Source organism: Schistocerca nitens, chromosome 5 (genome assembly GCF_023898315.1).
Source record: "Schistocerca nitens isolate TAMUIC-IGC-003100 chromosome 5, iqSchNite1.1, whole genome shotgun sequence".
In the NCBI taxonomy this organism is placed as follows: domain Eukaryota; kingdom Metazoa; phylum Arthropoda; class Insecta; order Orthoptera; family Acrididae; genus Schistocerca; species Schistocerca nitens.
Window position 1 is genome coordinate 494098857 of NC_064618.1, and position 25494 is coordinate 494124350.

General features: G+C 39.1%; 1 protein-coding gene across 1 annotated transcript in view; it reads right to left on the reverse strand.

Moving 5' to 3' along the window:
* LOC126260551 (major facilitator superfamily domain-containing protein 6) overlaps positions 1-25494 on the reverse strand; it is a 359541-nt gene that overhangs the window by 13137 nt on the left and 320910 nt on the right. The window contains exon 12 of the mRNA XM_049957885.1: positions 15248-15366. Coding sequence (XP_049813842.1) covers positions 15248-15366 — 119 coding nt within the window. The remainder of the gene's footprint in view (positions 1-15247; positions 15367-25494) is intronic.

Genomic DNA, 25494 nt, shown 5'->3' on the forward strand with positions numbered 1-25494 from the left:
GGTTTCTGGAGGTCTAGAACAAACACTGGGCTGGATCACCTCATACAAGGTGCTGAAACTGCACAATAAAAATTAGCAGAATAGCTTGGCTTGGACATGTCCTTAGGAAGGATACTGGACAAACAACTAAAACGGTTTTTGAATAGAGGCCAACTGGGAGAAGGCAAAAAGGAAGGCCACAAAAGCGGTGGATAGATGATGTGGAAGAAGTTAGAGAATGGCAGAGAATAGCACTCAAGAGGGCAGAAAGGAAGAAACTTGTTGAAGAGGCTAAGACCTATGCAGGCTTCTAATGTCATGAGAAGAAGAAGAAGAAGAAATTCCAATCAGACAGTCCACAACAGTGATACTCCACAAAACCAAACTGGTGATACAAGAAATTGCTACCACAGAAAAAAAATGGAAATACAAGCCTGTTAACTTCCTTTACAATAATAATCACTCGACTGACTCAATATACCCGTCTGGTTACTCTTTCTTCATATTCAACCCCCTCCCCCCCTCCTCCTTGTATTTCACTGGTCCCCCTTAACCTGTCTTCTGAATGATATGACCATACACTATTAACTGCATCTCCCAGTTCTTTCCTTCTTTACATTTGAATTACATTAATGAATTACTTGAATGAATACAATCTTTTATGGAAATGACTGTTTTCCAAAGTGATGGAAGTATGAAACCAGCCATGGTGGATTCACAAAAATGGCATTGATGCTCTTGATAAAGATAAGTGAACCATAGGAATATTTTTAGCTATTTTTAAGGCTTTTGATACCATTTCCCATTCATTCTGCCAAAAGGCAGGTTTTCACATAGTAGTTCTGCCATCCTCTTCAGGTCTGCATAATTTCTCTTCCCTTTATGTCATCTATCATCTTGTATCTCCTTCTTTCTCTCAGTCTTCTCCCACAAACCAGTTCTTCCAAAGAATCTGCTAGAAAGCACTCCCTTCTCAATGAATGTCCCAACCAGTTCTTTTTCCTTTATCTTATAACCTTCAACAGACATCTTCTCTCACAAACCTTTCCAATACTCCTTCATTACTCACTCTTTCCATCCAGCTTATCCTCTCCATTCTCCTCCACATCCCCATCTCAAATGTTTCTAACCTTTTTTCATACTCTCATCTCAGCATCCATGTTTCTGCCCCATATAGCACACACTCCAGACAAAATATTTGCCATGCCGTTTCCTTAATTTGCCACATAACAATCTCCTTTTTCTGTTGAATGCCTCCTTCACTATGGCAATTCGAGTTTTCACCTCCTGGTGACATCTCAAGTCTTCAGTTATTGTGCTTTCAAGATATTTAAATGCACTTACTTGGCTAATGGCAGCTTGTCCTATTTTAATATTGGACAATCTGTGTCTTGTACTGATGACCATACTGTACGTTTTTGCTAAGTTTATTTGCATCCCATATTCCACACAAGCTTCATTCAGATCTTTCAGCATGTTATTCACTGTCTGCTCCCTTTCCACCACTAATACCGCGTCATCAGCAAATCTTATACATTCTATTCTCTTTCCACCAATACATATTCCTCTTTTCCCATCTAAGCCTTTCGCAATAATCTTGTCAAGATATGCATTAAACAACAGTGGTGAAAGATAATAACCTTGTCTAACACCTCATCCAATGCTGCTTCCTTCTGACATTTCATTTACAATCCTTATCCTTACTTTCTGGTGTAAATATAGATTCTGTATCAGTCATCTTGCATTCCCATCTACTCCTTTTGTCTTCAAAATATCTATCAGCTTGTTCCTCTGAATTCTGTCAAAAGCGTTTTCTAAATCTATAAAACCAGCAATGATTTCTCTAGCTTTTTCCATATATCTTTCCCCTCTAGTTCTTAACAGGCCAATAGCATCTCTTGTTCCTCTTCCTCTTCTTAATTCGAACTGCTCCTCTGCAATCCCTCTATCCAGCTTGCCATATAGCCTTCTATTCAACACTCTCAGCAACACTTTAACTGCATGAGAAATTAGACTGATGGTCCTATGCTCTTCACACTTTTTAGTGTTTCTCTTTTTCTCTATTGGTACCATAACTGTTGCAAGGAAGTCCTCAGGCTATTCCCCTTTGTCATATATTTCATTACAGAGGTAGACTATTTATTTTCTTGCCTTGTTTCCCACACTCTTTAAGAGTTCTGCTGACAAATCATCAATTCCACATGCCTTCCTATTCTACAACTCCTTCAGCATCTTTTCTATTTCTGCTTCCAAGATGGTGAATCCCTTTTCATCTTCCGGTACATATTGCTCCTCTTCAATCTCAATTTCACGTTGTATTTCTTCCCCTTATACAGACATTCAATGTATTCTTGCCATCTGTTCAAAACCTCCTGTGGTTCTTCTGCTAGAGTACTACTCGCTCCTTCTATGTACATGCTATTCCTCTTCCTTTTACATTCAAAATCTATCTCACTAGCCAGTCTATACATCATCTCATACTTTCCCTCTTTCTCCATTTTCTCTATTTCGTCACATATCTGTTTCATCCATTTTTCCTGTTGCGTCCATTTTTCCCTTGCTTCTTCAGTTTCTCTTCTTAATTCATTATTCAGTTTCCAGTTAGTCTTTTTGAATTCTTCAGTTTCTACAATTTTCCACTTTCTCCACTCTTCCATCTTTTTCAACATGTTTTCCATTCTTTCCTGGTAGTTCGGGATACTCTAATTCTGTACTTCTTCGGCAGAGTCCATGAGCCGTTAACCTCATTTTTATCCATTTGTCACTAATACTTTTATCAACACTACCTCTTTCCCATTTTTCCATAAATCTGTTTTCCAAATCTGATGCCTTTCCTACTTCTTTGAGTCTTTCTATGTTTAGTCTTACTTTTGCTTTGCCTCTCCAGACTTTTTTCAACTTCACTTCTATTTCTCCCACTACTAGGTTGTGGTCTGAATTTATATCCGCTCCTGGATAAGCTTTGGCATTCTTCAAACAGTTCCACCTTTTTTGCAACAGGATGTAGTCCAGTTAATATCTCTCCCTATTCAAATTTGATATCCATATGTAGCATCTCCTTTTGTGATGTTCAAATAATGTGTTACCCACTGCTAATGAATTTTCTTTACATAAATTAATTAGTCATTCACCTCTCTCATTTCTTTTTCCTAATCCAAATTTCTCTACTGTATCTTCATCTCGTCCTTCACCCACCAGTTCATTCCAGCCCCCATTGTGATAATGCAGGCATTTCTATTTTTTTTACTTGATGAGTTCTTGTATTTTCTCATAATATTCTTCCACTTCCTCATCTCTATGCTGGCTGGTTGTCATATATACCTGTATTAACACAAGATCTTTTGAACTAACCTTCAGTTGTGTCATCATCAGTCTTCCATCAATATATTATACCATCATTTCCTTATTTTTCAGCTTTTGCCCTATCAATATTCCTACTCCGTTTTCACAACTCTTGATTTCTACTGAGTAAAGGAGCTTATAATCTCCACTTTCTATCTCCCCATTCTCTCCCCATCTCATTTCACACAAACCAAGGGCATCTAATCTGTTCCTTTACATCTCCTGTTTTGCATTCTGTAGCTTTCCTGCTTGCAGTAGTGTCCTCACACTCCATGTTCCAATCCTTTTCTTTCTTTCCTTCATTGTCCCTTTCTTCCTTTCAAATATGTTTATCATAATGTCAAGTTGAACACATATATTTCTAAGACGACACCATACATGTAAATCACAGAGCAAGTAGACAAAGTAAGACATGTGTACACGGTAACAGTCAAATCAGCACTGAGTCCACGTCTAGCGGCCGTTGGCTGGCTGGCCACTTAGGTGGCGCAGCTGCTGCATGGCTGGCCGACAGCGCCACATGTAAAAAAAAGGGTGTGCGTAGCTGTGCGGCGGCGCTTTGAAAGATCGGCGAGTCACAACAATGTTTACTCTCGATGTGTTTCTGTCCCAGAGGTCCAAATGAGGGGAAGTTTTAACTCCGGAATCTTTCACATGGAGAGACATACCATGTATTGCTTGGGAATGTAATGTGGTAGTTTCCCATTACTTTCCACATAGGCAGTAGGTTGCCCAGCCTAAAATCAGCTGCTCCTATGAGTCAGACACTGTCTGTAGCTGCCCCTCTGGGGTACAGTCGCTACTTGCACTCTTTTTGTACACAAAGAGAACAGGTGCCTCTTCTGCCAGCTTCACCATTCCAAAAGACTCTTTCTTTGCTGTCACTGATGTTGAGGTCTTCTACATATAACAGGAAATGACAGAAAAAGGACATGGTGAAGACAGGTTTGGGATAGGAGAGGGGGAGCGATAGGGTGTTATGGGACACACTTTGTCTGGCTCCTACCATGTGGCCTGTCCAGCTTGGGTGACCCTTCTGGTAGGTAAGCTACCGCCAGCATAGCCCTCCAGATCCAGAGCACACAAATCTCCTCGCCCGCAAGGACAGTGCTACGTTAAGGTGGTGTCCCCTGAGGAGGGGGACCATAAGGTTGACCATAAGATTCTACTAATAGTAAATAAGTTCAAAGCATTAGGAATAAGAGAGGTAGCTAATAAATGATTCTGATCATACCTTGCAGATATGATACTAAGAGAAGAGATAACACATAACTCAAATAAGTGTAAGCATTTAGTAAAATACATATCAGAGCCTAAATACATTAATATAGGAGTTCCTCAGACCTAGCATTTTAGGACAAATACTGTTCATAATGTTGGTAGGACATGTTCTGAGGCCTCAAGGGATCACCAATTTGGTACTGGAGGGCAGCGTGGAGGGTAAAAATTGTAGAGGGAGACCAAGAGATGAATACACTAAGCAGATTCAGAAGGATGTAGGCTGCAGTAGGTACTGGGAGATGAAGAAGCTTGCACAGGATAGAGTAACATGGAGAGCTGCATCAAACCAGTCTCAGGACTGAAGACCACAACAACAACAACTGTTCATAATATGCATCAATGACTTGCCCAGTAGCATCAGTCATGGGAAAAAAATTCTCTTTGTGATCACAGTTACTGATCAGTTGTCACTGAGAAAACAAGGAAACTCCTTACAGAGAAAGTAAATAAAACCATGATGGTCAATAAGCAATAATGTGGCATTGAACATAAAGAAAACAAATGATACGAGTTACAGTTTGAAAAGGAAAACAACATTGTTAAATTACACGCAAGTGATACCTCTATAGATCATGCAACAAATGCAAAATTTCTGGGAATGAATATTGATTCTTAGTTGAAATGATGTGAACACACAAAGATACTTGCAAACAGAATGTCATCAACATGTTATGCTCCTACACCCTAACCTCCAGGTGTCAGTCACTCAGATCCGTACCAAACATTGTATGTTGATAGAGTATGATCCAAAACCCCGATTTAGTACATACTATGTGTTGTCGTCCAGATGAGTGGGTGTAAACTTTAATTAAAAGTGACACTAGAACTAATGAGCACAGCTGTGAGTAAGTGTTACATATAGGTTCCATTGGTAAGTTGGTAGAACATTCACAATCATTTTACCAAAGTTCTTAAGTTCAAACTCAGTGATGTCCTTTGACCTTTTCTTTTTCTTCTTCTTCTTCTTTTACTGTATTATGCGTGACAATGTTATATGGGACTAATAATGCTTCTGCATGTGTGATGATGCAATTGTTTCTTTATTGATTTGATTGTTTATGTTTATTCTGTGAAACTACAAATGCACTAGCTCCTTCATCATGAGTGGTGTCTGTTCTGTCACACATGTCTGACAGAACACCACACCATCAGTACAAATGTATTCTGTAGGTTTACTGCTTTCAACTAATGAAGTGAAAACAGACTGCCAAAAGAACATTGCTACAAACTCCGAAAAGTACTTTTACATGTCAGGTAAATGTTCTCCCGTATAACAGTTTCAGGCATAAACAGTTAAAAAAATTGTCATCAATGTGGTCTGAATGCATGACTATTGTGGCAAAATGACCTTGAACTGTACCAACTCACCCACATGAGATCTACACAGCAAATATACACAAATACGCTTTTCCTGTCCTCAGTCATTCTGGTGTTACTTGTAATTACTGTTTACGCATGTCCTACTGGACAACAGCACATAGCACGAACTCAGTGTTTTGGTAGATACTCTGTCAACATACAACGTTTGGTACTGATCTGAGTGTCTGACACCTGGAGGTTTGGATGTTAGAGTCTTGTAACCAGTGTGTAACCTCCAAGATCTTTTAGTTAGATACTATTCATCTCTATATTCAGTTCTTTGCTATTTCACTCTTTTCTAGGGAACAAACACACAGAACAATAACACAATTTTGAAATTACAAAAAAGGGTATTATGATTTGTAAATTGATATTGATAGCTTACTCTTTACTCTTTGTTGTTACTATTACTCTGTGATTGTTATATGCTAATGTATGTGTAGACATTGTAGTGCACATACTTATTTTCATTAAATAAAACATTATTTCACAAAGCTTTCACCTTAATTACACTTAAAATGGCCAGTGGAAGATTATGGGCCCAGAACTAGGTGTGAAAGCAACTTTTTATAAATGTTAGAAAAATAGAAGTCGTAATGGGACATCCTCCTCTAGCATTACTTTTCCTCAACGTTTGTTGTCAACAGCAGTATTATTTTTTTAATTTTGGACAGATCAATATTATCTCAGCTGCTTTTCTGAAAGCTTTCATATAATTTTATACACAGTATGGTACATTTCAAGCTAAAATTTATGAAAAAGAATTACTTTATTTTCAATATTACAATCGATAAGTACAGCTAAAATTATTATAATATATATTTTTAGAGACATTTGAAATTATGAATTATTTGGTATACTATTATTAATTATACCATCTAATACTGTTTACTACATTTACTTCTGGATCCATTTATAAAATAATAATCAAAATTAATAGTGATTCATTTGTCAAGAAAAATTGTAAACCCTTTGGAATATGGTTATTACCAAAGAGTGGAGTAGTAGTAAGCATGCCTCTGTTGTAATCTGATGTATTTCTGTATTTTGGGTGAACAATGTAATTTAGGCTTTGTTAATGTGAAAATTCAAAATACTGTATAATATACTAAAATGTGACAATACAATAATGTAACAACAAAAATTCTGCAGCAACAATCTTCAAATTTATTTAGATCAACTGATCATTTGCATATGCTGACTGTCATTTATAATATATGTTCAGGCCTCATCTAGACTCCCAGCAGTTGAAAAGTTGATTAGATGAGAAAATGATTTGACATGGAATCTTGCTATGAAGGTATATTTAGTCAATGGCAAACTGGGGGATGTCACAAAGACCTCTTCTTTGTGTGTGATGAAACTAGGCAATTCTTGGAAGAAAAGAGACAGAAAAGCACATTCACAGATTGTACTCTTTGTGGACAGGACAGATTAGTCCCATATAAGGGACACAAATGGCAGCAGAAGCTAGGATGACACTGGGAGAAGTATTTGAAGACTCTGGGCTTACACATAAAGTGGGCTTGCTTAGATTATTAATCAGAAGCAAAGTAGATAAATGCAGATCAGTAGATAACTGTTGTGATTGAATCATAATAACTGTATTTAAGTTAAATGAAATTAAGTCACAGTGAGTGAATAGGAACTTTGCTCCATGCTGGATCACCAGATCATTATCAACCTGTGATTACAGAACTTGTAAACAGTGGCACATGTATCACCAGAGTTTCTATTAAAGTAAAGCTACTGCAAGACATCAAAGCTGAAGATATAAATGGAAAGGTAGAATGGGCATAATACAGGGTGTTCATAATTAAAGTTCCAGTTTCAAAATTATTTAGAAAGAGAATCACTCTCAGAGTGGCATCAAATTTGAGCAGCACATTTTTGATGCAGAGGGAACTGTCATGGAACAAATGCAAAAAAATTAACAAAAATTTTACCAATAGATCACACTGTAAGCATCAGAATATGGACACCAACAGATGTACAGCACATGGTGTTCCTCACCTTGCATCTGAGATACTGAACATGACTGTTTCCATGGAGCATCACACACGGCTGGTGAAACTCTTTTACAAGAATGGTGACCGCACCAGTATCCCTTCAGAAGTTCCGAACATTTAAGGGTACAAAAAAGGCATTGATCCAATGTCTGCTAGGGGTCTGGAGGAAATGAATCAAAATAAGAAATGACAGCTTTTTTTGAAATGCAGTTTGGCAGAGGGGAGGAAAGCAGTTGATCCGATGTCTGTTGAAGACGTGGCCACAGCATTGCAGGATGGATCAAACAGTGGTGTGCAAACATGCAGTACATGGGAAATTGCCTGTACATTGGACATGCCTGTGAGCATAGTGCATAAAATCCTATGAAACATCCTGCATTGCTATCCATACAAAATCACCTATGTTCAATTGTTGCTTGCTGCAGCCCTGCCAGTAAGGCAAACGTTCGGTCTGGAATTTCTTGTTTGCATGGAAGTGGATGACGAATGGCCATGGAAGATTCTGTGGATAGATGGAGCCCATTTCCTTCTCCAAGGAAATGTGAATATGCGGAATTGTAGAAAATGGACAATGGAAAATCTGCATGCACATCAACCAGTACCACATCATTTTTTGAGGAAACTGCAAGTCCTGTGGGTTCTGTTAACTGTACCATCACTGGTAATGCTACAAATCCAAATGTATTGCTAAATATTGTTCTAGCAATGGTGAAGAAGGAGGAAGCTTAACAAGAAATAACAATAATGGAAATGTACCCAGAAAACAGTCAGAACACAAGAAAACCTTTCTTGCAGCTGATTCTATTCAGTCTCATGAAATGGAGGGATGGTATTTGGAATCTTCTGCCTTGATTTACATCACTAACAATGAAGGAAAGCTTCATAATACCACACTTAGTGATCGGTGTGGAGGTGATAGCATAGTAAGAAGACTTATGGCGTGTTTAGCTGATCTTCTATACCGGTGATGAAACAGGGGAAGCAGTGTCTGATGTCACTCACATTCCAAACCCAGTTGCGAATTTGTAGTCAGTTAGTAAAATTGTAAGTAAAGAGTGTAAAGTGACACACAACAAACAAAGGTGGATTCATCTATGATGCAGAACGTGAACTAATCTCCAAAACATCACCTGAGAATGGCATCTATTGTTTGAACACAAATTAACTGAAATAATGATACTGCACATGACGTAGTGGATTTCTATGGCATCACAGTCTAGGACATATGAATCACATAAGCATGCTGAAATTGGTAAAGGTTTCAACAGGATTAAGTAATGTTATTGTGCTCAAAATTATCTATGAGTTGTGTATCATGGGAAAACAGTCACCTCTTCCATGCAAAACTAGCAAAACATATTCTAAAAGCATTCTGGACTTAGCACATTCTGATTTGTGTAGACCGATGTAGACAGCATCTATTGGCATAAATTGCTATTTTCACACACATATAGATGATTTTTCCAGTTGCAAGTTCATCTATTTTTTTTTTTTTTGTAGAAAAAGTGTCACACACATACTTAAAAACTTCACAATTGTGTTGGCAAAGTAGACAGGCAGAAGTGTCAAGAAGCTGTGGTCTCAAAATAGAAAAGAATATTCCAACAATGACCTAAGCAGATTTCTGACAGCAGTGGGGCTTCAGTTGCCTGAGACTTCAAATATGAGTATGAGTTGCATTTTTGTGTGTGTGTGTGTGTGTGTGTGTGTGTGTGTGTGTGTGTGTGTCTATTGTTGATGAAGGCTTTAACGGCTGAAAGATATAAAATTGTGAGAGTCCTTTTATTGTGCCTATATGTGACTCAGCATCTCAACTGTATGGTAGGTAGCAACTTTCATTCTCATAATAAATATGTTGTGATAATAAAGGAGCCCTTTAGTTAGCCAATAATCTAGTGACAAATTCCAGATCCAAGCATATAGATCCAAAATAGCACTTTATAAGAAGGGATGTTGAGTCAGATGTTATCAAACAATGGAAATTCCAGATGTATTAATAATATTATGAAAATGGTAGATAGCTACTCTGGCTTAAGTGGCCAGAGATACTGGTCATGTATGCATGAGTTGTGCCAGCTTGTGTGAATGTGTGTATGTTTACTTTTCTGAAGAAGTCTTTGGCTGAAAGCTCATGTGTAGTCTTTTCAGCATGCCTGTTTGCATCTCATCTTTACGGTGAGTAGCATTCTATCCTTTTAGTAATAGTGTTGAGTCAGGTGTTATTAATATTGAACATCTGCCTTCTGAAGACATGTTAACTGAAGCTTTTATAAAACCATAAGTAATGCAAGACATGAAAGTTGCATAAGAAACTGTGGCCTTGTGAAATAAGTGAAAGAGTAGCTCCACATTGGAACTTCATATTCTGTGTCAATGTCAATTTAAGGGGACATGTTAAGATATGTAAACTGACGTCGACAATTTACTCTTTACTTCTTGTCATTATTGTTACTTTGTGGTTCTTACGTGCATGTGTGTGTGTGTGTGTGTGTGTGTGTGTGTGTGTGTGTGTGTGTGTGTGTGTGTATGTGTGTGTGTGTGTGTGTGCGTGTGTGTGTGTGTGTGTGTGTGTGAAATAATAGCAGTGCACATACTGTTTTTCATTAAATAGTGTGTTCTTTGACAAAGCTTTACCATGATTATACTTAAAATATCTAACAAAGAGCCATAAGAATAACAACCAGAAATAACAGCCTAGCTCATTGTAAAGATGTGTTCACAACACTGGGGATCTGAACTGCACCATTTGAAAACATTTACCAAATCAGTTGAATAAACAAAACTGACATTGATGATTACTACTCAAACAGTTCTGCCCATGATCTTAGAACAAGACCTAGAGTGACCTTACATTTACCATGAAAGAATAAACATAAAACTCAAAACCACATTTTCTACAAAGGAATAAAAATGTACAATAAATTACCAAACAATATTAAACAAATTGCTAAAACAACTTACTTAAAAAGGCAATTAAAAATTAACCATTAAGTAATACATTCTACATATTGAATGCTTACTTAGACAACACAGAGAAGGGGTTTGGTAAAAAATGTAACACAAATAAACAACAATAATAATAATAATAAAACATCTAACATTCCACATGATATTTTCACACTATATATTTCCTTCTTTTTTCCTCTCCTGGAAAAAATCTACTCCAAAATTTATGCAATGTACAATACTAACATCTTATTCTCTTCCTGAGCTGAACATCCCATGTATTATAGAGGGATGATGATTCAGTTTTCCATGCCAGCAACTGAGAATTTCCAGAGCACAAAGTAGTCCTCACATCAATGTGTGTGTGTGTGTGTGTGTGTGTGTGTGTGTGTGTGTGTATGTAGTGTTATGAATCAATGTATGTATAGTGAGTGCAATGAGAGATGAATGAACAGTATAGCACTATCCTTTTTCATTATTATAGTCTGTTTAAAATTAGTTGTGACTTTTGAGAGTTCAGTATGGAGCAAGTGGATGGAGGCACAGCTGCCAGTATGTGCTGAATGCGTCAGCAGGCAACACTAACACCAGGACTCCTTGTCGCGCAACTTGTAAGCCGTGCAAGCTCGCCAATCTGCAGTCTTTCTCAATCAATTTTAAAGAAACTATAAGGTAATAAACTCTGAGTCTTACACATCTTATACCTTCATTGGTCAGCTTCATGATGAATTACCTACCATTTCGTTAATGGTCATAGTTATTGTGATATTTCTGTATTAGCTAAACTACTGAAAGAAATTCTTAAAGTTTGCAGTGAAAAACGGGGGTTGCTGTGAATTTGTATTTGGCATGTGTTAGGTCATATGTTACTGAATATGAAATTTAGATAGCATATTAAATTATTCTTTAAACCTCAAAGGATATAACTATATGTCTCCAGTGTCAGAAAAATTGAATGTATGTAAAGGGCACCATCACGAACACACTCACCAGTGAAAAAGCCAGAATGAAATATTCATCAATCGCTCATGTCTCATAAACGGTATGAATTATCAAAACAAGATTTTGGCAAATGATAGCATGCAAATTGAAGAGCATTTTGCCATATGATTAATATGAGAAACTTCCGTACCTACCGCGATATACAAGCAACTACAGATTTTTTTACATGAAATATTGCAATTTTTAAGGACCATCAATAGCCTCTAAAACAATAATTGCCATGGTTTTCAACAACAGAAGTGAAGATGCTGCACATTTATTTTTATACTGAGAATGGGTTTTCTCATAACTATTGATTAGTCTCACTATCAGTTGCTAGTTTAATAATATGCTGTTTTAGGATTCTGCCACAATTTCAATTGCATTAGAACATTAGTGAGTTGTATACCTGTAAAGTCTGTTGTGTTTAAGTAAACACAGCAACAAGAGAAGTAATGTATTACACAAAACTCGACACAGTCCATCAATCCATGTTGCCTTGGATGTAACATTTGCAGTGACTTCTTTTGTCAGCATTTCGACCTCACTGTGCGTATATTCGTTTTTTTTTTTTTTTTTTTTTTTTCTCATTAATGATATAAATTAATAGAGGGAAACATTCCACGTGGGAAAAATATATCTAAAAACAAAGATGATGTGACTTACCAAACGAAAGCGCTGGCACGTCGATAGACACACAAACAAACACAAACATACACACAAAATTCAAGCTTTCGCAACAAACTGTTGCCTCATCAGGAAAGAGGGAAGGAGAGGGAAAGACGAAAGGATGTGGGTTTTAAGGGAGAGGGTAAGGAGCCATTCCAATCCCGGGAGCGGAAAGACTTACCTTAGGGGGAAAAAAGGACGGGTATACACTCACACACACACACACACATATATCCATCCACACATATACAGACACAAGCTGTGTCTGTATATGTGTGGATGGATATGTGTGTGTGTGCGAGTGTATACCCGTCCTTTTTTCCCCCTAAAGTAAGTCTTTCCGCTCCCGGGATTGGAATGACTCCTTACCCTCTCCCTTAAAACCCACATCCTTTCGTCTTTCCCTCTCCTTCCCTCTTTCCTGATGAGACAACAGTTTGTTGCGAAAGCCTATATATTCTCAGTCACATTTAAATGAGCAGCATATGCAGGAGGCCTGATTAAACTTTGCTCTTTAGTGTTAGCCATTTCGACAACCTGGTAAGCGTGGAGTTTTTGACTTGTACGATACTACAAATTCCATTAACTTCACCTTACACAACTTTATCATTCGAACATTTCTTTGTACTCAGATAAAAATAGCTGCTTTCCTTCACTGCATTTTTGGAGCTTTATCTATCACAACCGACTGGTACCCACATGATCCATTACTATTGTTGAACTTGGAGGAATTTTTTGCAACAGAACTTTACCTTCACAGCTGGTGAACATGTTTTTGGTCTTCTTAAGCTGGTAACTGGCCAGCTGAAGAAATACAATCACAAAAAAAGTCACAACACCAAAAGATAATTAATGTAGAGTAATGAAATTTTGGGAATTGTCATCCGATGACATCCCATATATTCTTGACTGGAGACAGTTCTGGTGATCATGAAGGCTAGGGAGTGTCAACAGTCTGCAGAGCATGTTGGGTTACAATAGCAGTAAGTGGGTGAGCATTATCCAGCTGGGAAACAACTCCTGGAATGCTGTTCATGAATGGAAACACAACAGGTCAAATCACCAGACTGAGGTACAATTTTGCAGTCAGAGTGTGTGGGATAACCATGAGAGTGTTCCTGCTGTCATATGATATCACACCCCAGACCTTAATCCAAGTGTAGGTCCAGTGTTTCTAGCACGCAGAAAGGCTGGTTGCAGGTCCTCAACTGGCCTCCTTTTAACCAACACATGGCCATCACTGACATAAAGACAGAACCATTTTTCATTAGAAAACACAACAAAACTCCACCTGCCATTCAATGAGCCCGCAGTAGACACCACTGAAGTCACAAATGGTAGTGGTTTGGCATCAATGGAATGCACGCTGCATGGCATCTGGTTCCGAACTGTCCTAGAAGTAACTAATTTGTAACTGTTCGTTGTGTCACAGTTGTGCTAACTGCTTCTCAAATTGTTGCTGCAGATACAGTATGATGTGGCAGAGCCACACATTGAACACAATGATCTTCCCTTTCGGTAGTGCCACATGGCCATCCAGAGTCATTCTTCTTGTGACTGTACGTTCTCATGACCACCACTGCCAGCAGTCATGTGCAGTGCTGCATTCATGCCAAGTCCTTTTGCAATATCACCAAAGGGACATACAGCTTGTTGTAAGCCCTATTACAAAGCCCCATTCATACTACATGAGGTGTTGATAATGGCATCTTAGTCATCTTAAGGGCTTTCTTGACAACCATTGATTTATCACCACCCATCTCATAGGTAATGGACACTCACTACTGTTAGTGTGTGTATTTAAAGCAAACCTGATCTGCAGTCTCACAGTGGCACTACTAGCACCACTCTTATGGAACTGGTGCAAAATCTGAATAGACATCATCTTTCACATGTAGAAACATTTCTATCAACTCCTGATTATGTCTCACAACTCCTTCTGGTGTTGCAATTTTTTTCTGTTGGCATATGAATCACAAATGGGACATAAGGGTAGAAAAAAATGGCTTAATGACAAGAAGATGAGGTGAAAGATGGTTGAGCACTAAATATTATAGTGCATACTTAGGGAAAATCTAGTCATTATAATTAATATGTTGGATACTATAACAGTTTAAATGGCAGTGTCACTTATGCAATAACTAAAGAAGTCTCAGTGACTCTCTTTCCAGTTTCACCAAAGGATGACATGATAACATACAGTGGGGAAAAGACAATATTTAAAGAATTTTGATCATTATGTTATTTCAGAAGATTTTTGTAGCATTTTGTAGTAACACTTATCTATGTTGGTGATATTTATAACTATTTTTTTATGAAATTTTTGTCACTTGTTTTGTATCATGTGAGGTTTTTGGCAGGACAATATGGCTGGAAATGTTTCATGATGATTGGTAGTAGTACGTATTTTGTCGATCTTGTGAGCAATCTGGATGTTACCTCATAGTCACAATGAAATCAGTTGTCTGGGTAACATTAGATGATAACATTTTTTGGGAATTCTTCTACAGTTCTGAGACTCACATCAAGAATAGCCCTCTATCAATGTACTAAGAGTAAACTATTACAAAAATTGGAAAATACAATGTGCCAAGAAACTGAGATTTTATGGAACAAGATGCCAACTACAAAATCACACTATCAGCTATGACTATGAGGCCGAAGTTGATAATGAAACATACCTGAAAATTTCTACGAATGATTTCTTCTTCATCAACAGAGTTCTGCCCATCATTTAAAATATGACTTCTATAGCTGTATCCACCTCCACCATTCTGCAAAAATGGGTTTGTTGATCCACCTGAAACAGAGCCAGAAAACATCTTACACATGACAGTATATTGATTTTGGGATTACTATTACTGATCCACTATAACAAGATAGAACTACTTACTAAAACTTTAAACATGGCTACTGAAATATGTAAACATTTACAACTCTCACAACTTGTAATACCTTTACTATCAATGGTTAAACACCAGTAAGTATTTCAATATACATTACCAGAATTCTTCATATTCAAAATGTGAAATGTGTTATTACCTTCTGGAGGCCAAAACTAGGAATTCAGCTTGTGTTAATGCTATAGTAAATTTGGATCAAAGTAAGAAGAAAATTGTATATTACCTTGTGTGTGGTATTTTGTGAGCTATGTTTTTGTAAGATTAAAGTCATATACACTCTCAGACTGTACAATAAATACGAAGAAAATGTAATGCAGTTGTAGAACCAGGTGGTTGTAAGGAACTTCCTTAGGTTTGTACATTTATTTCATTCCTCATACTAAATATATAATCTACTTTCACACACACACACACACACACACACACACACACACACACACACACACACACACTGAAGAGCCAAAGAAACTGGTACACCTGCCTAATATTGTGTAGGGCCCCCACTAGTACACAGAAGTGCTGTAACATGACTTGGCATGGAGTCAACTAATATCTGAAGTAGTGCTGGAGAGAACTGGTAGCATGAATTCTGCAGGGCTGCCCATAAATCTGTAGGAGTACGAGGAGATAGAGATCTCTTCTCAACACCATGTTGCAAGGAATCCCAGATATGCTCAATAATGTTCATGTCTGGGGAGTCTGGTGGCCAGCGTAAGTGTTTAAACTCAGAAGAGTGTTCCTGGAGCCACTCTGTAGCAATTCTGGAAGTGTGGAGTGTTGCTTTGTGCTACTGGAATTGCCCAAGTCCGTCAGAATGCACAATGGACATAAATCGATGCAGATGATCAGACAGGATGCTTACGGATGTGTCACCTGTCAGAATCATATCTACAGTAGATATATCAGGGGTCCCATATCACTCTAACTGCACATGCCCCACACCATTACAGAGCCTCCACCAGCTTGAATAGTCCCCTGCTGACATGCTGAGTCCATGGATTTATGAGGTTGTCTCCATACCTATACACGTCCATCCACTTGATACAATTGGAAATGAGACTTATCCAACCAGGCAACATGTTTCCAGTCCTCAAAAGTCAAATTTCAGTGCTGGCAGGCACAGGTGAGGAATAAAGCTTTGTATCATGCAGTCATGAAGGGAACACAAGTGAGCCTTCGGCTCCGAAGGCCCATATTGATGATGTTTTGTTGAATGGTTTGCACTGCAGCAATGTCAAAGATTTAATCTTTTAACGGATTTCTAATATTCATGGTACACTCATGAAAAGGTCGTATGGGAAAATCCAACTGCTGTGTCCCATCACCCATGCACTGTCTATAACACCACTTTCAGACTCACTTAAATCTTGATAACCTGCCACTGTAGCAGCAGTATCGACCTAACAACTGCACCAGACACTTGTCTTTTATAGGCACTGCTGACCACAGTGCCATATTCTGCCTGTTTACATCTCTCTGTATGCCTATACCAATTCCTTTGGTGCTTCAGTGTATGTACAGTATTACATAGGAGTGAAACGTAGGGTATTGGAAAACTGATATTAAGTACAAAAGATTCATAGGGTATTGGAAAACTGATATGAAGTAAACAAGATGCATTTGAAACATGGTGCTACAGAAGGGAACTGAAAAATTAAGTGAATAGGTAAAGCATAGGCATCCAAAAAACAAACAGTAGGAAGCAGCCTATGGGAAACCTTGTTGTCTTATACAGGTGTTGCCGACTGCAGGGGGACACACACATAAAAGACAGTTGTAATCGGCAAGCTTTCAGAGCCAGTGGTTTATTCTTCAGGCAGAAGGAAGTGGAGTGAAGGAAAAGGACTGGAGAGGACTAGGAAAAGGGGTAGATTTCGGGCAAGTCACCCAGAACCGCGTGTCAAAGGAGACTTACTGTATGGGACGAGAAGGAAAGGCTGATTGTTGGGAACTGCATTGGACAAGATTTCAAAGCCTGAGAGCTTAAAAAGGTGGAAGACAGGGTACTATGGAGACAGAAATTACTGCTTAAACATCATGCATGAGATAATAAGGGTGGAAAGCTAAGTGCGTAACAGAGGTGGGAGGAGGAGGGGGGTGGTGAAGACATAGAGAACTAAAATAGAGTGAAGCAAAGAATAGTTACAGTGAAGAAATGCTGAGAGGGAAGAAATTAACATAAATTAATGCCAGGTGAGTGGCAAGAATCAAGGGCATGTTGTAGTGCTAGTTCCCACCTGTGGAGTTCTGAAAAACTGGTGTCTGATGGCGTGTGTGGTGAAACAGGCACCGAGGTCACGAATGTCATATTGTAGAGCATGCTCTGCAACAGGATATTGTGGGTTGCCAGTATACGCCCTCTGTCTATGCCCATTCATCCTGACTGATAATTTGGTGGTAGACATGCCAATGTAGAAGTCCAAACTGTGTTTACATAACAGCTGGTGTAAGACATGTGTTATAAACAACATGACATTGAACCCTGCCTTGAACAGTTGACACCACAATCCCAACTTGATCCACCACCACTACCTCAAAATTATCCCTTCCAAGCCTTCAAAGAATTCCTCACATCCAGCATTGCTCCACAATCATTCCTCAGGTCTCTAAAACATGACCCTTACCTATCCTCTGCAGAACTCCAGGCTCTACGTTCCCTAAAAGCTGATGACTCCATCATTATCCTCCCAGCAGACAAAGGATCTACCACTGTAATACTTGACTAAAAGGAGTACGTTAATGAAAGTCTATGCCAGCTGTCTTACACCTGTACATACAGTGTCTGGCATCAAGATCTCATCCCTGTGATTCAAACTGACCTGCAGTCCCTCCTTGAAACCTCAGGCCCCTCACAAGGTCTAACACCGCAATGGACAGAACACCTCACCCCACCCCTTCTTCCTAAGATCCACAAACCCTATCATCCTGGCTGTCCTATAGTTGCTTGCTTCAGAGCACCCACTGAATGTATATCTGCCTTAAAATGGTGCAAATGGCTCTGAGCACTATGGGACTCAACTGGTGAGGTCATTAGTCCCCTAGAACTTAGAACTAGTTAAACCTAACTAACCTAAGGACATCACAAACATCCATGCCCGAGGCAGGATTCGAACCTGCGACCGTAGCGGTCTTGCGGTTCCAGGCTGCAGCGCCTTTAACCACACGGCCACTTCGGCCGGCTATCTGCCTTAGTTGATCAACATTTGCAACCCGTAGTGCAAAGACTCACCTCCTAGATCAGTTGAAATCCATGCCCACCCCACTCCTATCACTCACCTTGCTAGTCACTATTGATGTCACCTCTCTCTATATCAACATCCCCCAAGTACATGGTCTGTCTGCTGCTGAGCATTTCCTCAGTCGGCACCCACCTGATTACAAACCTGTGACATCCTTCCTATTGACGTTAATCAACTTTATACTTACCAAAACTACTTCACCTTTCAGGGACAGATGTACAAACAGATCAGGGTTACGGCTGTGGGAACAGGATGGCTCCTTCCTACACTAACCTTTTCATGGGTCACTTGGCTGGGGCTTTCCTGAGAGCCATAATTCTTCAGCCCCTGGTTTGGTTTAGGTACATTGATGACATCTTTACAATATGGACTCATGGTCAGGCTGACCTGCTAAAATTCCTTGAATCTCCGAATACCTTCTCCCAATTAAGTTTAACATACTCCAGTTCCAAATCCCATGCCAATTTTGTTGATGTTGATCTCGTCCTCACCAAAGGCCAGCTACACACTTCCGTCCACATTAAACCAACTAACAAACAACAGTACTTACATTTTGATAGTGGCATCCTTTCCATGTCAAACATTTCCTCCCACACAGCCTTGGCATCTGAGGCAAGTGTATTTGTTTGGATACAGACTCTTTACAACAATACACCACCATTCTCACCTCAGCTTTCATTGCATGTAATTACCGTACCAGCATAGTTAAAAAGCAGATTTTCCCGGGCCATCACATCCAATCCTGGTATTGCTGATCCCTCCAAAAAACAGCTTTGGAGCACACCATTGGTGACTCAGTATTATCTTGGTCTGGAATGTGTTAAACAGCTACTTTGACAGGGCCATGACTTCCTAAAATCATGCCCTGAAATGAGATGCACTCTGTCTGAAATTTTGCCCACTACACCTAGAATAGCTTTCCATCACCCTCCCAATCTCTGCATTATTTTTGTCAGACCCTATGCTCTTTCTGCACCCATCTCCCTACCATACAGCCCCTACCCCTGTGACTAGCCCCTCTGCAACACTTGCCCTGTGCACCCCCCTACCACCACCTATAACAGCCCTGAAGCTGGCAAAATATATACTATCAAAGGGAGAGCCACCAGTGAAACAACACGTCATGTACCAGCTGTTATGTAAACACTTTTTTACCTCCTACATTGGCATGGCCACCACCAAATTATCAATAAGAATGAATGGGCATAGACAGAGGGTGTATACTGGCAACTCGCAATATCCTGTTGCTGAGCATGCTCTACAACATCACATTCGTGACCTCAGTGCCTGTTTCACCACATGCACCATCTGGATTTTTCCCCCAGACACCAGTTTCTTAGAACTCTACAGGTTGGAGCTAGCACTACAACATGTTCTTGGTTCTCGCAATCCACCTGGCCTTAATTTACGTTAATTTCTTCCATCTCAGCATTTCTTCACTGTAACTATTCTTTGCTTCACTCTGTTTTAGTTTTCTAGCTCTTTCCTTGTCTTTCCCGTCTAATTTTCACTGCCCCCCTGCCCTCACACCTCTGTTGCATACAATGCACTTAGCTTTTCACTCTTATTAACTCATGAATGATGTTTAAGCAGTAATTTCTGTCTCCATATTACCCTATCTTTCACCTTTTTAAGCTCTCAGGTTTTCAAATCTCGTCTGATGCAGTTCCTTACAGCCTGTCTTTCCTACTCATCCTGTATGGTAAGTCTCCCCCAACCCTCGGTTCTGTGTGACTTTCCCAAAATCTACCCCTGTTCCTAGATCTCTCCAGTCCTTTTCCTTCACCCTTCTTCCTTCTGTCTGAAGAAGGAGCCACTGGCTCTGAAAGCTTGCCATTTACAAACATCTTTTATGTGTGTGTTCTGCCACTGCTTGGTGAGTAGATTTTTTATATATCCAATTAAATAATTTTGTCAACTATTGATTGATTATATTGTTCTTTATGGTTGAGAGCCATGTAATCTTAGATGTTCTAGTTAAAAACATAATGCAAATATCAATCAGTGTAGATAGTCTGATCCCTATTTCCAGAAGCCTATTGTGTATATTATGAAAGTATTCTAAGTATGATGTATAATTCAGTTAAGCATTAACATTCTAATATACTGACAGAAATGGAAAGTGTTAAACCATTAATCACCAGTCTGACATTTATCAATTTTTATAGAGATGTCCATTACACACTGAAATGAAAAAAGTCATGGGATAGCAATAAATAAATGTAAATATCGTGTGACTAGGGCCTCCCATTAGGTAGATCGTTTGTCAGGTGCAAGTATTTCGATTTGGGCAGGACAACACAACACCCAGTCTTTGTGCACAGAAAATCTTCGACCCAGCCAGGAATCGAACCCGGGCCCATAGGATTGACATTCTGTCTCACTGACCACTCAGCTACCAGGGGCGAACATGGGACAGCAATATTCACATCATATACAGACAGACAGTAGTATCATGTATGCAAGATATAAAAGGGCAGAGCATTTGTGGAGCTGTCATTTGTACTCATATGATTCATGTGAAAAGGTTTCCAGCATGATTATGGCCACACAATGGGAATTAACAGAGTTTGAATGCAGAATGGTAGTTGGAGTTAAATGCACGGGACATTCCCTATTGGAAATCATTAGGGAATTCATTATTATCCACAATGCCAAGAGTGCGCCGAGAATACAAAATTTCAGGCATTACCTCTCACCATGGACAATTGCAGTGGCCGATGTCCGTCACTTAACAACCAAGGACAGCGGCATTTGTGTAGAGTTGTCAATCTAACAGACAAGCAATACTGTGTGAAATAACTGTGGAAATCATTGTAGGATGTACAATGAATGCATCTGTTATGCTAGTGCAGTGAAATATGGTGTTAATTGGCTATGGCAGCAGATGACTGACATGAGTGCCTTTTCTTACAGCATGACATTGCCTGCAGTGCCTCTCCTGGGCTCATGACCATAACAGTTGGATGATTGGAAAGCTGTGGCCTGATCAAATGAGTCCCGATTTCGTTCAGTAAAAGCTGATAATAAGGTTCAAGTGTGGCACAGACCTCATGAAGCCATGGACCCAGGTTGTCAACAAGGCACTGTGCAAGCTGCAGGTGGCTCCATAATGGTGTGAGCTGTTTTTACATGGCATGGACTGGGTCACTGACTGGAAATGGTTATTTTCGGCTGCTTGGAGACCATTTGTAGCCATTCATGGACTTCGTGTCTCCAAACAATAGAATTTTTATGGATGACAATGCAACATGTCACCAGGGCCCAGTTGTTTGCAATTGGTTTGAAGAAATTCTGGACAATTTGAGTGAATGAGCTGACTGCCCAGATCGCCTGACATGAATCCCATCAAACATTCATGGGGAATAATTGAGAGGTCAGTTAGTGCACAAAATCCTGCACCAGAAACACTTTCCCAGTTGTGGTTGGCTGTAGAGGCAGTGTGGCTCAATATTTCTGCAGGAGACTTCCAAGGACTTGTTGAATCCATGCCATGTCACTGCACAACACTGGATGAAAGGAGGTCCGACATGTTATTATGAGGTATCCCATGACTTTTATCATCTCATTATATAATGGATATTAAATGATGATTAAACTTTCAGTCAATCACTATGAGGTATGTTGTATTCATTGCAACAAGGAAGTAGACAGTCTCTGAATGTCATATTGACAAATTTTTTGTTATGTCTGAAACAGATGCTGTGTCAGTTCATGACAATTGCTGGGTGGAGACTGGCATGAAAGTATATGACTTTCCACCAGAGCTGAGGGAGGTCAGTTGAGGCTCCATAGATTCCTGTGTTGTGGTCTGAACTGAAATGTTGGATCGCAAATTATCCTACTGCAATATGCAATTTGGGGCTATTGGGAAGAAGAGTATAAAAACAAGGTTTGTCATTTTGGCCATACACTGGTGAACATTCAGTCTTCATTGAACAATTCCCAAATCAATCCTCATGTCATATCCAATAGCTTCTCACACCATGGCAGCAGGAGTTAGAAAGGTGTGGGTTTCAGAATTGCTTCTCCTTATGACCTTCCACCATGTTATTTACAGACACACTGATGTTGATATAATGGTTGCAAATGAAACAGAGACTCATCACCACAGAATGCCACTCAATGTACCAGCTGACCCATGCACAACTCCAAGTGAACCTCTGTAGTCCGTGGTGTGGTGTGAGCAGTAAACAATGAGTAACAACTTGAGATCTCATCTCTATCCTGTTCCTAACAGTTTTTGATGATACTCTGCATGTAACCTTTGCCCAAATTTCAGCAGTTGTAATCCATCTATTTGTCAGAGCCAGTAAAAAAAATCCTACAATCTGCAAGTGGTGTTATATTCTGGAAGGACTTCTACCCACTTTTTTTGCCACACTGTTGTCCTGAGTCCTTCTCATCACCACTTATTATGCATTCTTTGTGCAACTACCAGCTACCTCTGGTCTGCCAGTACAATGATCCTATGTCCCTCATGTCAATAATTCAGCATTTCTCAGAGTATGAAAAACGGAAATAAACCACATGCACAAGTCTTCGGGACATGTTGTGTTGCAATAACCATTTTAAAAGTTCCAGTAGCACTAGACACTCCATATAGCCAGCATGTACTCACTCCACTCTTCATCAGTAGGCATGCATTCTTACTGCACTGGAAATATGCTCACTTACGGGAGAAATTTCAATCAAAGTATCACACACGCATGGAAATACTAGAGTATCAGTTTGATAGTGTTTGGTCAAGGTGCTCATGCTTCACATTTTCCATTTCAGCCAGTGTACAATGTTCATTTTCCAGGTGAGTTTAAGGTGGAACTGTCTTTACGCTACAAAACATACAGGGTGATTGCAATTAAAGTTCCAGTTTCAAAATGCTTGGCAAAAAGAAACACTGCTCAGAATGAGTCAAATTTGAACAGAATATTATCAAAGAAATGGGAAACAAAAAATAAAAAGTTAATGAAAATGTTACCACTAGGTAACTCTGTAAAGATGCAGGGTACACAGCTGCTCCTCAGTTTGCGTGTGAAGTGCTCAGTATGGCTGTCTCAATGCAGGACAGCATCCCACTGATTAGGCTCTTTTACAAGAACTGGGAGTGTGTACCAGTAGCTCTGGACACTCAAGGCTATGATAAAGGGCGTTGGTCTGATGTCTGCCTATGATCTGGAGAAAAGTACTATAAAATTCAAAAAAGAGATGTTCATCTGAAGTGCAATGTAGCAGAGTGAGGAAAGCAAAAGATCTGACATCGGTAGAAGATGTGACCACAGCTTTGCAAGAGGGGTCGAGCAGTGGTGTGCAAACATACAGTGCATAGGGAATTACCCAAATTTTGGACATTCCTGTGAGTACAGTGCATAAATGTCCACTAAATATCCTGCATTGCTATACACACAAAATTCTCAATTTTTGGGAGTTACTTTATGCTGATCTGCCAGTAAGACAAATGTTTGCTCTAGAATTTCTTGCTCACATGGAACCGGACAATGAATGGCCATTGCTCTAGAATTTCTTGCTCTCATAGAAGTGAACAATGAAAGACCATAGAACATTCTGTGGACAGACACTGCCCATTGCCATCTCCAAGGACATGTCAATACAGATAATTGCAGAATGTGGGCAATGGAAAATTTGCTCATATATCAAATGGTACCACAGCCATGATGATGTTGATACTAAATTTAACTGTTTTATAAATGAATTCTGTGCTCTTTTTGAAGAAATATTTCCCAAGAAATGGGTCAGAAACAGGGCCTCCAATTCTGTAAGCAAGCCTTGGATTACAAAAGGTATAAAACAGTCGTGTAAAATCAAAAGGGAAACTTATGCTGCAATAAGATTCTGTAAAGATGTAGAAAAATGGGAACACTATAGAATATACTGTAAAATTTTGAAGAAACTAATACAGAAATCAAAAGCCCTTTATTATGAGAAGAAAATAGATGATTCTAATAATAAATTAAAAGCAATTTAGAACATTGTAAAAAAAGAAACAGGAAGAGATACAACAAGTAAAGAAGATATAAATAATATCAGATATGAAGGTATCCTAGTAGATAACCCCAAAACGGTGGCTGAGATTTTTAATAAACACTTCCTATCAGTAACTCAACAGATTGGTTGCAAGCCCAATGTTGACGAAGCTGTAACTCTCTGTCAAGCCGTATATTCAAACAAAATTTCAGAAATGCACCTTAATCCTGTTACTGTAGAAGAAATTCAAAAAATCATCATGTCTCTAAAAAGTATGAATTCTGCAGGGGTTGATAATATATCTAGTAATTTATTGAAATATTCTTGTGTGTGGATAAGGGACATTCTTTGTCATATTTTCAATGCTTCCCTTCAGAAAGGTGTTGTTCCCAGTAGACTTAAGTATGCCATTGTGAAGCCCCTGTACAAAAAGGGTGCTAAAGCTGAACTAACTAACTATCGACCTATCTCTTTGCTGACAGCTTTCTCCAAAATTCTAGAAAATCTAATACATGTAAGAATTACTGTTCATCTCATGAAGAACGAAGTTCTCAGTAAGAGCCACTTTGGCTTTCAAAAGGGCCGTTCAACAGAAGATGCAGTCTACGCACTTGCAAATGAAGTCCTAGAAACTCTTAATGAAAAAATGCTAGCACTTGGCATCTTTTGTGATTTATCCAAAGCGTTTGACTGTGTTGATCACCAGATTCTCTTGCAAAAAGCAAAATTAGTAGGAATAAGTGGTGTTGCAGGCAATTGGCTACAATCGTACCTCCAAGACAGAAAACAAAAAGTTGTGTTGAA